This window comes from Salvelinus sp. IW2-2015, linkage group LG10 (genome assembly GCF_002910315.2).
Source record: "Salvelinus sp. IW2-2015 linkage group LG10, ASM291031v2, whole genome shotgun sequence".
In the NCBI taxonomy this organism is placed as follows: domain Eukaryota; kingdom Metazoa; phylum Chordata; class Actinopteri; order Salmoniformes; family Salmonidae; genus Salvelinus; species Salvelinus sp. IW2-2015.
Window position 1 is genome coordinate 17,411,971 of NC_036850.1, and position 12,918 is coordinate 17,424,888.

Here is a 12,918-nt window from a genome sequence, read left to right on the forward strand (position 1 = left end):
TACCAACAGATTTTTTATAATAAAGTTAAAAAAATTGAGAGCCGGCAACATATTTGCTCAACATTATTTATTTATATGAAACAGTAAATAATTGTATATTTTATTGTGCACAATCTGTAAGTCATCCTAAAAATAAACAATGTATCAAAACTCTGTATACTCATTCATATTCTTCTCTGGTTCGTAATAAAAGTTCATTTTCTTCATGTATTTGTTAACTGACAATCCCCCTTTCTCTAACTTAAGGCACTTTCTGATTGAAGAGACTCCATTAGACTAAAGATGTCTATCTTCACTGTAAGGTGACTGTGTGCGTACGTGTGGCCTTTGGATGAGTGGACAACAATAGTCATTAATGTTTTCATTCACGAGTGGAGAGAGGGAAGCAAATATATTTCTGTTCATTTGCGCAATCTCCACCCACATGGCCGAAATCGCTTGTCTGATCTAGAAGAGGAGCAGGTCTCTTTGATCTGTTAGTGGTGAAATGGTAAGGATCTCTTAGGAGAGTGGTGGGATTAGGATGGCATCTGATAATGGTCTGAGGAAGTGGCATCTCCATTATGTTAAAGGACAGTGGTGGCCATACTGCTGGGGGTGGAGCAGGGTTCCTCATCACAGGATGCCTCATCACCTGCATGAAGCATAAATACAACTCACCAATGACAACTCCACAATCAATACAGTGCATTCAGAAAGTTTTCAGACACCTTGACTTTTTCCACATTTTGTTACATTACAGTCTTATTCTAAAATTGATGAAATATTTTTTCCACTCAATCTACACCATACCTCATAATGACAAAGCAAAAACAGGTTTTTAGAATTTTTTGCTAATTTATTAAAAATAAAAAAACAGAAATAACTTATTTACCTAAGTTCAGACCCTTTGCTACGAGACTCGAAATTAAGCTCAGGTGCATCCTGTTTCCATTGATCATCCTTGATGTTTCTACAACTTGATTGGAGTCCCCCTATGGTAAATTCAATTGATTGGACATGATTTGGAAAGGCACACACCGGTCTATATAAGGTCCCACAGTTTACAGTGCATGTCACAGCAAAACCCAAGCCAAGAGGTCGAAGGAATTGTCCGCAGCATTGAAGGTCCCCAAGAACACAGTGGCCATCATTCTTAAATGGAAAAAGTTTGGAACCACCAAGACTCTTCCTAGAGCTGGCCAAACTGTGCAATCGGGGGGGAATGGCCTTGGTCAGGGAGATGACCAAGAACCCGATGGTTACTTTGACAGAGCTCCAGAGTTCCTCTGTGGAGATGGGAGAAACTTCCAGAAGGACAACCATCTCTGCAGCACTCCACCAATCAGGCCTTATGGTAGAGTGGCCAGACGGAAGCCACTCTACAGTAAAAGGCACATGACAACCCGCTTGTAGTTTGCCAAAAGGCACCTAAAGGACACTGACCATGAGAAACAAGATTCTATGGTCTGATGAAACCAAGATTAGACTCTTCGGCCTGAATGCCAAGCGTCAAGTCTGTAGGAAACCTGGCACCATCCCTATGGTCAAGCATGGTGGTGGCAGCATCATGCTGTGGGGATGTTTTTCAGCAGCAGCAAATGGGAGACTAGTCAGGATTGAGGGAAAGAAGGGCCTCCCGGGTGGCGCAGTGGTCTAGGGCACTGCACCGTAGTGCTAGCTGCGCCACCAGAGTCTCAGTCTCCGGCCGCGACCGGGAGGTCCGTGGGGCGACGCACAATTGGCCTAGCGTCGTCCGGGTTAGGGAGGGTTTGGCCGGTAGGGATATCCTTGTCTCATCGCGCTCCAGCGACTCCTGTGGCGGGCCGGGCGCAGTGCGCGCTAACCGAGGGGGCCAGGTGCACGGTGTTTCCTCCGACACATTGGTGCGGCTGGCTTCCGGGTTGGAGGCGCGCTGTGTTAAGAAGCAGTGCGGCTTGGTTGGGTTGTGCTTCGGAGGACGCATGGCTTTCGACCTTCGTCTCTCCCGAGCCCGTACGGGAGTTGTAGCGATGAGACAAGATAGTAATTACTAGCGATTGGATACCACGACAATTGGGGAGAAAAGGGGCTAAAAAAAAATTACTAATTTAAAAAGAAAAAAAAGATTGAGGGAAAGATGAATGGAGCAAAGTACAGAGAGAGATCCTTGATGAAAACCTGCTCAGGACCTCAGACTGGGGCGAAGGTTCACCTTCCAACAGAACATATACCCTATGCACACAGCCAAGGCAACGCAGGAGTGGCTTCGGAAACAAGTCTCTGAATGTCCTTGAGTGGCCCAGCCAGAGCCTGGACTTGAACCAGATTGAACATCTCTGGTGAGAACTGAAAATAGCTGTACAGCGACGCTCCCCACCGAGCCTGACAGAGCTTGAGAGGATCTGTAGAGAAAAATGGAAGAAACTCCTCAAATAGAGGTGTGCCAAGCTTGTTTTATTTTCCTTTTTATTTAACCAGGCAACCTTTATCTAACTTGTAGCGTCATACCCAAGAAAACTCGAGGCTGTAATCGCTGCCAAAGGTGCTTCAACAAAGTACTGAGTAAAGGGTCTGAATATTTATGTAAATATAATATGAGTTGTTTATTTTTTATAAATTTGTACCCCCCAAAAAATAGAATAAGGCTGTAACGTAACATGTGGAAAAAGTGAAAGGGTCTGAATACTTTCCGAATGCACTGTATATACAAATTACACACATCTCGATCAACACCACTCACACTTCAAATCACTCAAGTTAGCAGTTTCCCCTGTTTTGACCCTCCCCTCTCACCATGTTCCTGCCTGGCAGGGATGTCCTTCTCTGTAACCTGCTCCTCCTCCTTCTTGTCTTCCACTTTCTCCTTCTCCTTTTCTTCCTCCTGCTCGTCCCTTGTCTCACTGGAGGCCTGCAGCTGCTCGCTACTCTCCTCCTCCTACGTACATTTTACATGCAAACTTGTCTACAGTTTAGAACACTGAAATCTAAGGCACTATTTATACATGCATAAACCCATGATCATTACCTCAGAGCTGCAGTCTGCATCTAGAGGAGGACAGTCCTCATTCCGGAAGCCTTCAGGGGCCTCGACAATGATTTCTATAACATCGTCCTCACACTCATCACTGCTGAGGAACGCAAAAAGGAGAATATTACAGACCACAATCTGACACTTAATCTGACATACACACTCACACACAGACTCTGACTCACTCTGTGTGATACAAAATATTGAGCAAACAGTTCTGTCTTATGAAATGGATATGAAGGATTTTGGCACATTCAAAGAAGTGTGAGAGTACAGCATTAGAAAACAGCACTATGCAACTTCACCCAGTATTATACAAACTAAATCCACCATCCAGACTCAACTAAATTCACGTGTTTCCGCTTTCCAAACACTAGATGGCAGGATGAGTTCAGTTAGAGCCTGATACATAAGAGAAGAGAATGCTGACCTATCAGCAGAGTCTCTTGTCTTGTCTTCCTTCTCTTGTCCCTTCTCCTTCTCATCCCTCTCCTGTTCATCTTCTTCCTCTTGTTCTTTCTCCTCTTCTTCATCATCAAGGTCAGAGCAGTTGAGAAAATCAAAGCTCTCCATGGCAGTCTCAACTTCCTGAGTGAAGCTGGAGGACCGACTGTGAGATCGACCCTATGGAGGAAAGAGACTTAGTACACACATCACACAATTACATGTCTACCCACACACCTGTCACATACACTCACAGTCACTGTCTCTTCTGGTAGTGTTAGCTCTTGTGGCTGGGTAGATTGGAGTCTGTGATTGTGTTCCGTGGAGGACTTTTCCTCCCTCAGTCCCTCTCCCAGTACACAGTCTGTGGGAAGAGGCTCTACTCCAGCCCTAGGCTTCTCAGCCTGTAGTGTTGAGGCCGGAGGAGCATCACCCTGATCCACTGGGGTTGAAACACATGTCTCTGGGCCCCCAGATTCAGGCAAGTCCAAGACTTCATGCATGTCTTGGTTAGAGCAGTGAGAAGCCATACAGGAGACTTCAAGGTCCAAGCGGGGTAGGGGCTCTGGCGTTTCAGAGGACTCAACTGATTGGTCAGACAACCTGTTCGTCGAAGCACAGTCTATGGCTCTCTCACTGATATGGCTGAGGGATCGAGAACACTTCAAATGGCCATTCAGCAGTGTACACTTCACAGAGTCTGTTTCGCCAAATCCCTTGGTGGCGCCTGGCTCCCCTACCTCATGATTGGACGAGAGGGATGGGGTAGAGACGCTTGATTGGCGGGGGTTGAAGGAGATCTGGACAGTGGGTGTGGTCTGCAGGCTGTGAGTGGCCATCATCCTGTGTGTGTGTCCCATGGCTGGGCTGGAAGAGTCGTCTGATGATTCAGAGGAGTTTGACCAGACTGTTCCATTCTCCAGCTCCCCTGGTCTCCTCAATAGAGACTACAGAGAATGATAAATGAGAGAGGGAAGGGGTGGGGGCAGAGGAAGAGAGAAAGATATCATCAATAATAGCCAAGTCCATCTGACAAAATATGGAAAACAAAAATATATTTATTTCCATCTGGAAAGGAGAATTGAAATTCCTATTTTGATGACCTGGTGTTGCTGTCATACACTTAACTTGGCTAAAACACCATTAATGACAGAACAATTATACCAGAACTGTACACTTTAAATAGAAACATGATTTTCAATATATCTGAAGAATAAAATAATCAAATTCCGTAGATGACACTGCATTTCATTAAATTGCAATGATCAGACTACATGGACCAAGGCTCACTCACTGGCTAGTTCACATTTACCAAGTACAGAACACTGAAAATCATGACTTGACTACAAACCACCACACACTAACCAGACCACCATATTTCAACTACAGACAACCACACTTCTTCAACTGTATGCAGCCACACACCAACTGTGAGTGGACGCGGCTGGGTGGAGAGAGCCTGTCCGCCAAGGTGTCACGGAACACTTCCAATGTTGACCAACGTTGGCCCAGTCTGGCCCTGCTCCGAGGAGAAATGCTCTTCAGCGCAGCGAGGAAGAGTAGGGAGAAATTGGACTACTACTCAACCACTATTGAACAGCTAAGAGAACCACAGCTACATTCATACTCATTTCTGGTCTCACACATATCACTGGTACCCTCATTCACTCCACAACCAGATCTCCACTCTTCACACAACTCACTCCTATCCTCACACACTTCTCTCCTACATTTACATTGCTCACCAATACACTCACACGGTCCACAACCCGATCTTGTACGCTCACACACTCCTCTCCTACACAGCTCACTGATACACTCACACACACACCACTTCTACCTCTACAAACACAGCAGCCAGGGAGCAGCTGAAACAGAACAAACTAATAATAGCAAGTAGTAATCAATCGTTATAATAACAACAATAAAACAATACAATATTTAGGTTTTCCAGACAATTATGAACTGCTGACTTAAGCATAGGTTAAAGCTGGGGAGAGAGGCAGGGAGGACAAGGTATGACTCACATAAAACACCTGCTCGCGCATGGAAGGTGTGTCTGGAGGGCTCTGATTGGACAAAAAGCGCTTGGAAACCGTACTGGAGGTCGAGGTCTGGTCATCTTTATCAAACGGACTGAGAGAGAGAGAAGGATAGTGTGTGAGAGAGCGAGAGAGAAAGTGAGAGAGGGCAATATAATTACATTAGAGATGTATATTATAGAAACAGCTGTATTGTGTGTTATTACTACTGACAAACGTATGAGTCAGTCTTAACACAAACAGTACTCTTTCTCTTCACAAATGGCCTGGTTTGGCAATCACCAATAGAATGGGGAGGTAGATGAAGGTGGAACAGGGGTTGAGGTGGAGGGAGGTGAGATGGGGATGAAGTGGTAAAGAGGGATGATTGAGGTGAGACTGACCTCCAGTTGACCTCTAGGTTCAGTTTTACTGTCCCCAAGTCGTTGATATCCACGGCAACCGTCTGAGGCAGCGGACAGAACAGGTCGAGTGTCTCACAGGACACGCTGCCAACCACCACGTGATTGGCCAAGCTCTTCAGCTCAGTCACCTTGGCAACCATAACGGACAAACAACCACAGTCAGTTGAATGGTGGCGGCAAGTGATGTTTTTTAGGACCATTGTTAAGTTTTGGGTATTTTTGCTGTTTGTGTACAATAATGTGATAATAACATGGCAATACAGTAATAACATATCGTTATTATAAACATGTTTATAATATCTATATGTTATTATAAACACAAACACGTTTATCCAGAGTTAATTACAGTAAATACTGATTTGATCATAAACACTATTATGCTCCATCCAAAGGGCTTTCTCACCTTGATTGACAGGAGCTCTGTGATGAGAGGCAGGAAGACGTTGTCCTCACTGTCCCACACCTGTTTACTGCTGACCTCCACACGACCTTTCATCCGCCAGCGCTGACGCCCATAACGCATCAGGACCTAGGGGGGTCAAGGGTACCATCAGTGCCTCATGTGTGTGCGCATACTGTATGTGTGTATGTGTCAGTGTAGGTGAGTGTGTGTCCATCAGTTATTCTCACCTCATATTGGTCTCCTGCACACAACCGTGCATAGCCAACCAGACCTGCAATACAGGAGACACACAGTTACAGCACATAACATATGCACACAGGGAGAACACTAGAATGAGAGAGAAAAAGAGCGAGGAGGTGGTAAGAACAGATGGGATTGAGGGCCAGAACAAATTGGTGGGAGAAGAGGGGGTAAGTGGAGGGTGAGAAAATGACTCACCTTTCATCTTGATGTGAAACTCTCCCATCTGGTTCTCCAGTTCACTCTCCAGGGAACACATGTGCTGCAGAGAGAAAGAGAGAGACACACAAGAGAGAGAGGCGAGAGAGAGAGAATGAGTCATTCATATCAATAATAATCTGTGATCTTTGTTGTCAGAGCAACATGACATTGCGGTCAAACTCTTATTTCTGATAAGTTACTTATTTCAAGACTTACTTTACCTTACTTTCCATTCTGTAAACGGCTGTTTTAAACGTTAAAAGGCTCTATGAAAGAGTGAATAGCCTTGTTCTCTAACATGTCTCCCCAGTGTACCCATAAGCCCTTGCCCCCTACCTCAGTGTACTCCCTGTAGCCCCTGTTGGCCTCATTCAGGCTCTCCCGTGCCTCCTTGCTCCCTGTGGCAGAGTTAAAGGCTGCCACCATCTTGCTGGCCCCATCCCGCAGCCGCCGCTGCATACAGTAAGCATCGTACAGCTCCTCTACCTGGAACGTTACAGCAACATTACAGCTGTGCAGAAACACTATGGTGATGCAGACCTGTAAAGCTCCTTAATCTGCTACCAAAAAGTATTAGAGATGGTTACACTATAACAAAACAGAGTTTACTCGTAGTTACAACATTATGACAACACTATGACAAATGTATGGCTAACAGGTATCTTACTGCACTGCAGATGCACACACACACTCAGTCATACCTTGCTGAGGTGGAACTCTAACCGACGCATAAATCTCTCTATGGCCTTCACTTGCTGATAAAGCACAAAGATCAAAGACAAGTTATTCAGTAATTAAATCACCCCAAAATGTACATATTCATTAGTTTATGAATAGAGTTGTGAATTAATACAGTCATCTCCCCTGGTGTGATTGAAACCCACCTTATCCAACTCATACAGAGACCCCTGCAGAGAGAGGAAGGGAGGCATATAACAGTTAACATCACCTTGCACACAGTATTACTCTAACAGACTGTCCTGAGAAATTAAACGTCCCCTAAGTCGGATGTTGCGAGTGGCATTGGCTAGTGTGGTGATGATGGGTTAGTACTGGTGTGATTGGTGGTGTGTGTTCTCACCAGACGGCCATTTCTCTTGCTCTCTCTGATCTGCTGCCCCAGGCTGTCCAGCTCCAGCTGGTGGACCTGCAGGAATGACCTGAGAACACAGCATTGTGATGTCATTTCCTGTTTCACTTTGAACCATTTCCTGTCTCGCTGTTGACCTGTCTGCTACAACAGCCAGGCCAGTCGTACGTGCGTGCGTGTGTACTCACTGTAGGCCTCTCCTCAGTGCAGAGTACACCTCGTCCAGCCGCTCAGGCTGAGGTATTTTAGGGGTTGGGTTCTTGGTAGAACCTGTAAACATCCTGGTTCTTTAGAGGGCAATGCTGTGAACTTAACACAGAGAGAGAAAGATGCTTTGTAATAGACATAGTGGAGTACTGAAGATTAAGAGAGAGACAATAACACACACATGAAATGGTGTTTGCTCGTAGTGGCTTCGTACTCCACAGGGGGTGAAGAGGATAAGTGACTAGTACACACACAGGCAGCCAGACACACGACTGCCAATGAGTAGATTTGGCTCAATGAGGAAGATAAGGTCACAGTTCACAGACACTGCAGGATGGACTTGCTTTTGTCTGTGTGCCAGCCGTCAGTGTGTTACAGCATTCAGGTGTGGAGAGTCTGTCTATGTGTGCGTGTCTTACCTGTGGAGTTAAGGTGGACTGCCCCTACTGCATGCTGGGAGGACTTAGCACGGTGGGGTGGCTTCCACAGATCCTAGGACACGTCCTGTATGTAAAGGAACAGGAGGGAAGACATTACAGGTTGCACACACACACTCTCTTTCTCCCCTTACTCTCTACCATACTCCATGGCTTATTTTCAAAAGCATCCTTTCCTTCATTTTTTTATTTAACCTTTATTTAACCAGGTAAGCTAGTTGAGAACAAGTTATCATGACCGTTGATGAGAAAGGACTAGATAAGTGATATTGCAGAAGACAAAATGCGTATCAGGAAGGAGAGCCATTTAACAGACCATAGCCTAGCTCCCACTCACTTACTTCCCCTCCTTCCCTAAGAGCTTGTCTGCTGTGTCGTGTCCAATGCTATGTGGCTGCATTGTACATAGCTCAACAACCAACACTGACTCCAGCAAACACTCTGTGCTTGTGCTTCCTCTCTCCTTTCCTTTCCTGTTCCCCATTACCCCGCCCCCCCCAACCCACCTCCTCTGCATCCAATCCTGAATACAGGAAGTCTGATGGCTGACTACACAGGAAATTCTACAGAGGAGCTTGGGCCAGGAATATAAAACCATCTGTGTGTGCAAGTGTACACATATGAGTAGGCGTGTGTGAAAGAGTGTAAAACTGCCACTCTTCCTTCTGCTTATATATTCAAGGCATTTGTTAGATTGCATGTGTGTCCACTGTGCCATATGCATTACACACACTACAAAATGTTCTGGTCGAAGTACTCTGGAAAAGAGAATCCAATAACAGTCTAAACAAGCAAGACACCAGCCACATGTACAGTCACCATGAACAGAGCCTCTCCAAGAACAGAGTGTAATAAGCATTACAGCCACCCCACAGGGTAAGTGTCTTAGCTATGATAAGACAGTAACACAAAAGGATTAAAGGCTAAACTTGATCTTAATAGCGAAGGCCAAACCTAAATTAACACAAAGGTTCAGTAAATGAGCTGAGAACACTCAGAACACTCAAACCACTTACTACCAATTGCTATCCCAAACAGTGTTAGTTACCCTTACTCCACCCTGCATCTTTGTGGTTGGGTGTTTCTGTGAGAGAGTAAGTGGCTGTCAGAAAGAGAGAGGGAGAGAAGGACGGATGGACAGATAAACTAAAATAATCTTAATTTGAAACCTATTTAATGTACAATAATATAATGTACACATGCAACCTCAACCATCACCATGGAACTGTCCAAGTGATTTCTGGTCTAAGATTGTGAAATCCTTAGACCATGATGAATTCCAAGCGTCCAGTTTAATCCTTAATCCAAGCCGGACGCTGAGAGGATTAGCTTGGGTTAGTCAAGGTCAGGTTTAGTTTTGGATAGAGGTGTGGTTTGGGTAACAAATCTGATAAATGAAGGCAGTCTTTATTACATTTTATGGATTCTTTTTTTTACCAGCCAACACATTCACTAACATAGACATACACAAAACAGAGCAGCCCCCCACATACACCTCATCTCAGACATTTTCTTCCAAACACACACATCACGAAACTCAATCCCTGCCAGTGCCACCTCTTGATCCAGGTGTAGACTGCAGTAGATCTATATTTGTGATGTTTATGTTTTTCTGTGTGGTACCCCTTTCTTCACCAGTGTTAGTGAGCAGCTGATTGGATCATTAGCTATTATTAATCCTCTACACAGGCGACTCGCACACAAAGGACAGATTGTAAGAATTACCCCACGAGGCTGAGTTTCCATAGAGCTGTTCCCACACACTCAGCAGGCCAGCGCATGAGCAGCAGGCCACACTCTCACACACAAACACACGAAGCCATACTCTATGGACCTTATGCAAACCATCCAATATTTCTTGACCATCCTGCTGTAGCCTACTGCAAGTCTTACTCCACTGTAACTTTGTAATATTTACAAGACACTGTTAGCCTTCTTGTGAACGATCTCCCTAAAAAGGGTTCGAATTACAGATTATAGTAATAATGTAGTCAGTGAAGAGATTAATTAAATGATACCATGAGGTCATCACTGTGAGACAGTGGCCTTGCACTGTTGTGTATGTGGAGCTCTGTCAAAACCATTCTCCACTGGACAAGCAGGGACATGCTGTCTGTTTTGACAATGGTGGCAAAAGTTACATTCTGGGTAGGGGTGATGGGGACTGGTCCCCTGCATGAATAAACTCTTTAACACAGATTATAAAGGAAGCACCATGTGGAGAGATGTAGAGAAACGCATAGACAGATTGACAGACACCAGCGGTGTGAAAAAAAGCATTTGGAGTACTTTGGATTAGAGATTACGGGATTATCGTCAAAAACACAGACATACATGGACGACATAGGCCATGGCGAACAACTCCAAAACAGCGCATTTACGCAGCGTTTAGGATGCTCCACTGAGTTGGAACATGGCCTCAAAGTTTGCCACCCAGTAAACTCGAGATCCTGGACTCAGTGTTTGTGGATGAGCCAGTGTTTGTGGATGTTTTCACCTCTGTGTCACCAAAAAATTAAAGTAGGATGTATTGTCGGTCACGATATGGGTGATAACCACAGCATGACATCTCCGTCCATCCCGGCAAAATTTTCCAACCCTCGGTAGAATGTTTTTTGTTTGTTTTGAAAATGACATGACTCTTTCAATTTGAACAAAACCAAGCATAGTTAAAAACGTTTAGTAGCCTACCAGAACATCTACTTATGAGCACTGGCTCACATTGTCACTTTGCCACATAGCGGAAGAGTGTGAGAAAGCCGAAAATAACACTGTAAACTGTAAATTACGCTATGGATGCAACCCCCACCCCATTAGAAAATGAAAGGGAAATTATTCTTACAAGTTGCTGTTGTTACGTACATGTCCATAGGACCCGATGTTTCAATCGCCGCTATTCCGACTGGAGCACGAGAGTCCGATGTTTCGATGTGAGGATAAAAAGTTAGGCCTATCCTATTTCAGCATGGGCGCTGTCCTGCTATTCTCTCGGACTCCCAACAAATTTTTCACTTTGTCACTGTCACTCTCTCCCATCTCCTCGTCCCCCTCCCCCTCCTCTCCTGGCGACGCCTCGGGGCTTAAACCCCTCCCCTTGTAAGGGGTGTGGCGGTCGGGGTAAACGGAAAAAGCGCGTCTGTTTGTTACTATAAATTTCCCGTTATATCTCGGGAATAGGAAGGGGAGGTAAAAATAAGTTCTCCATAAACATCGACGTTTCAGGATTTGCTTGCAGTGTTCGTTCTGGAGCCATCAAGCGTCGCACATACTCATCTGCACTTAGGGCCAATAGAAACAGCTTCTAGGACATATTTATTTCCTTCTTTCTCACACACACAGAAACACAATGTTTAATAGAAGGTTGTATGGGCCATGTGTGAATATGCTATAGCCTTAATGTGTGTCTGCGCATTAAGGCACTACCTCTTTTTCTTCAAGTGCAGGGAACATCTGAGTTGTGTAAGCGTTTTGTGCAGGGAGGAGTTGAGAGTTCAGCCAGTCTCTCTGAGCGTGGGTATAGTTCCTCCTATACTGAATTATTCAACAGGTCTGATTAATATACTCTTCCACAGCATAAACTAGGACGCCGAAGTGTGTTCTGTTTCCATGACAACACAGTATGTGGCCTCTTACGTGGTGATAAATATAGAACTGTTTCTCAGATTTTTTCTTACACCAACATGGTGGTTTACATAGAGATCCTATTAAATTACTAGAAGGGCTATGTCATAAACCCTCAAATTTCCAGAAAGGTGTGAACATCACAGCTATATTGGTCATAGAGACATACAAACCAGTCTAATTGGAATGAATGGCAGTAGAGGTATAATCAGGAATTTACTTATGCAGGAAAATAAAAGGCATGTACACAATTAACCTATATCAGCACAGAGACTGAAGAGGTAGCCTAACATCTTTATGGAACACCTAACATTTTAGATGTCATCCCTAAATGTTTATTTTCTCAGAAGAACTGCTATGGGAGGAGGATGGAATATATGCAGAGGGCTACAAAAGGAGTAAGACAACCACAGAACTTTGAAAATGAACAGGATTTCTCTCCTCCCCCCTTTCATGGGACTTAAAGGTTCTCTCCGTCTTATAAATCTGTAGCCTAACTTCTTTTTCTCATAGCCAGCAGCCTCACAGGGAGTCCCCACCGTGGAAGTGTCCTGACCTAGAAACGGTTCCCTCAGGGAGGGACCCTCTGTTTAACAGAGGGGTCATAAGAGACGCACAAGTCTAGAGGTGACAAGAGCATGTTGACTAGTCTGTGTTGTATAGCTCAATCTAGCCTCCATACACAGTCTTCCACCATGTTGCTCACATCACAAACATCAAGTCCTGACAGATCTGAGAAGGGGGTCAACAAGAATCTAGGGATATGAGCAGCGAACTGGTTTGGAATTGGGCCATGATATCTACTCTTCCAGATCAGTGTACTGACCCTGAGCACTCAGG

The 12,918-nt window shown here is 44.8% G+C and overlaps 1 protein-coding gene across 4 annotated transcripts; it reads right to left on the reverse strand.

The window, feature by feature from the left end:
- Positions 1–52: 52 nt before the first annotated feature.
- LOC111969412 (rho family-interacting cell polarization regulator 1) lies at positions 53–11,583 on the reverse strand. Of its 4 annotated transcripts, none has more exons than XM_023995552.2 (18): positions 11,300–11,583; positions 8,440–8,524; positions 8,002–8,122; positions 7,805–7,883; positions 7,608–7,631; positions 7,425–7,478; positions 7,060–7,209; positions 6,721–6,784; positions 6,510–6,553; positions 6,283–6,408; positions 5,859–6,007; positions 5,461–5,569; positions 4,859–4,972; positions 3,688–4,380; positions 3,420–3,613; positions 2,987–3,086; positions 2,755–2,896; positions 53–634 (listed from the first exon to the last, which is right to left on the reverse strand). In XM_023995552.2, the coding sequence occupies exons 3-18, from the start codon at positions 8,091–8,093 to the stop codon at positions 567–569; spliced, it is 2,202 nt and encodes a 733-aa protein (XP_023851320.1). In that variant the 5' UTR covers positions 8,094–8,122; positions 8,440–8,524; positions 11,300–11,583; the 3' UTR covers positions 53–566. The 4 variants fall into 4 exon arrangements, with proteins under 4 accessions (XP_023851320.1, XP_023851319.1, XP_023851318.1 ...); XM_023995551.2 differs by having other exon boundaries at positions 2,987–3,089; positions 11,320–11,581; XM_023995550.2 differs by having other exon boundaries at positions 2,987–3,089; positions 11,300–11,581.
- Positions 11,584–12,918: the final 1,335 nt, after the last annotated feature.

What these genes read in the sequence shown, in the direction of transcription:
- LOC111969412 (XM_023995551.2), bottom strand. Translation starts at nt 8,093, where the DNA reads ATGTTTACAGGTTCTACCAAGAACCCAACCCCTAAAATACCTCAGCCT. An exon ending in GTTTCACATCAAGATGAAAG is followed by an intron (nt 6,554 to 6,720) that starts GTGAGTCATTTT and finishes CCTGTATTGCAG; the next exon opens with GTCTGGTTGGCTATGCACGG. An exon ending in TGCGCGAGCAGGTGTTTTAT is followed by an intron (nt 4,973 to 5,460) that starts GTGAGTCATACC and finishes GCTGCGCTGAAG; the next exon opens with AGCATTTCTCCTCGGAGCAG.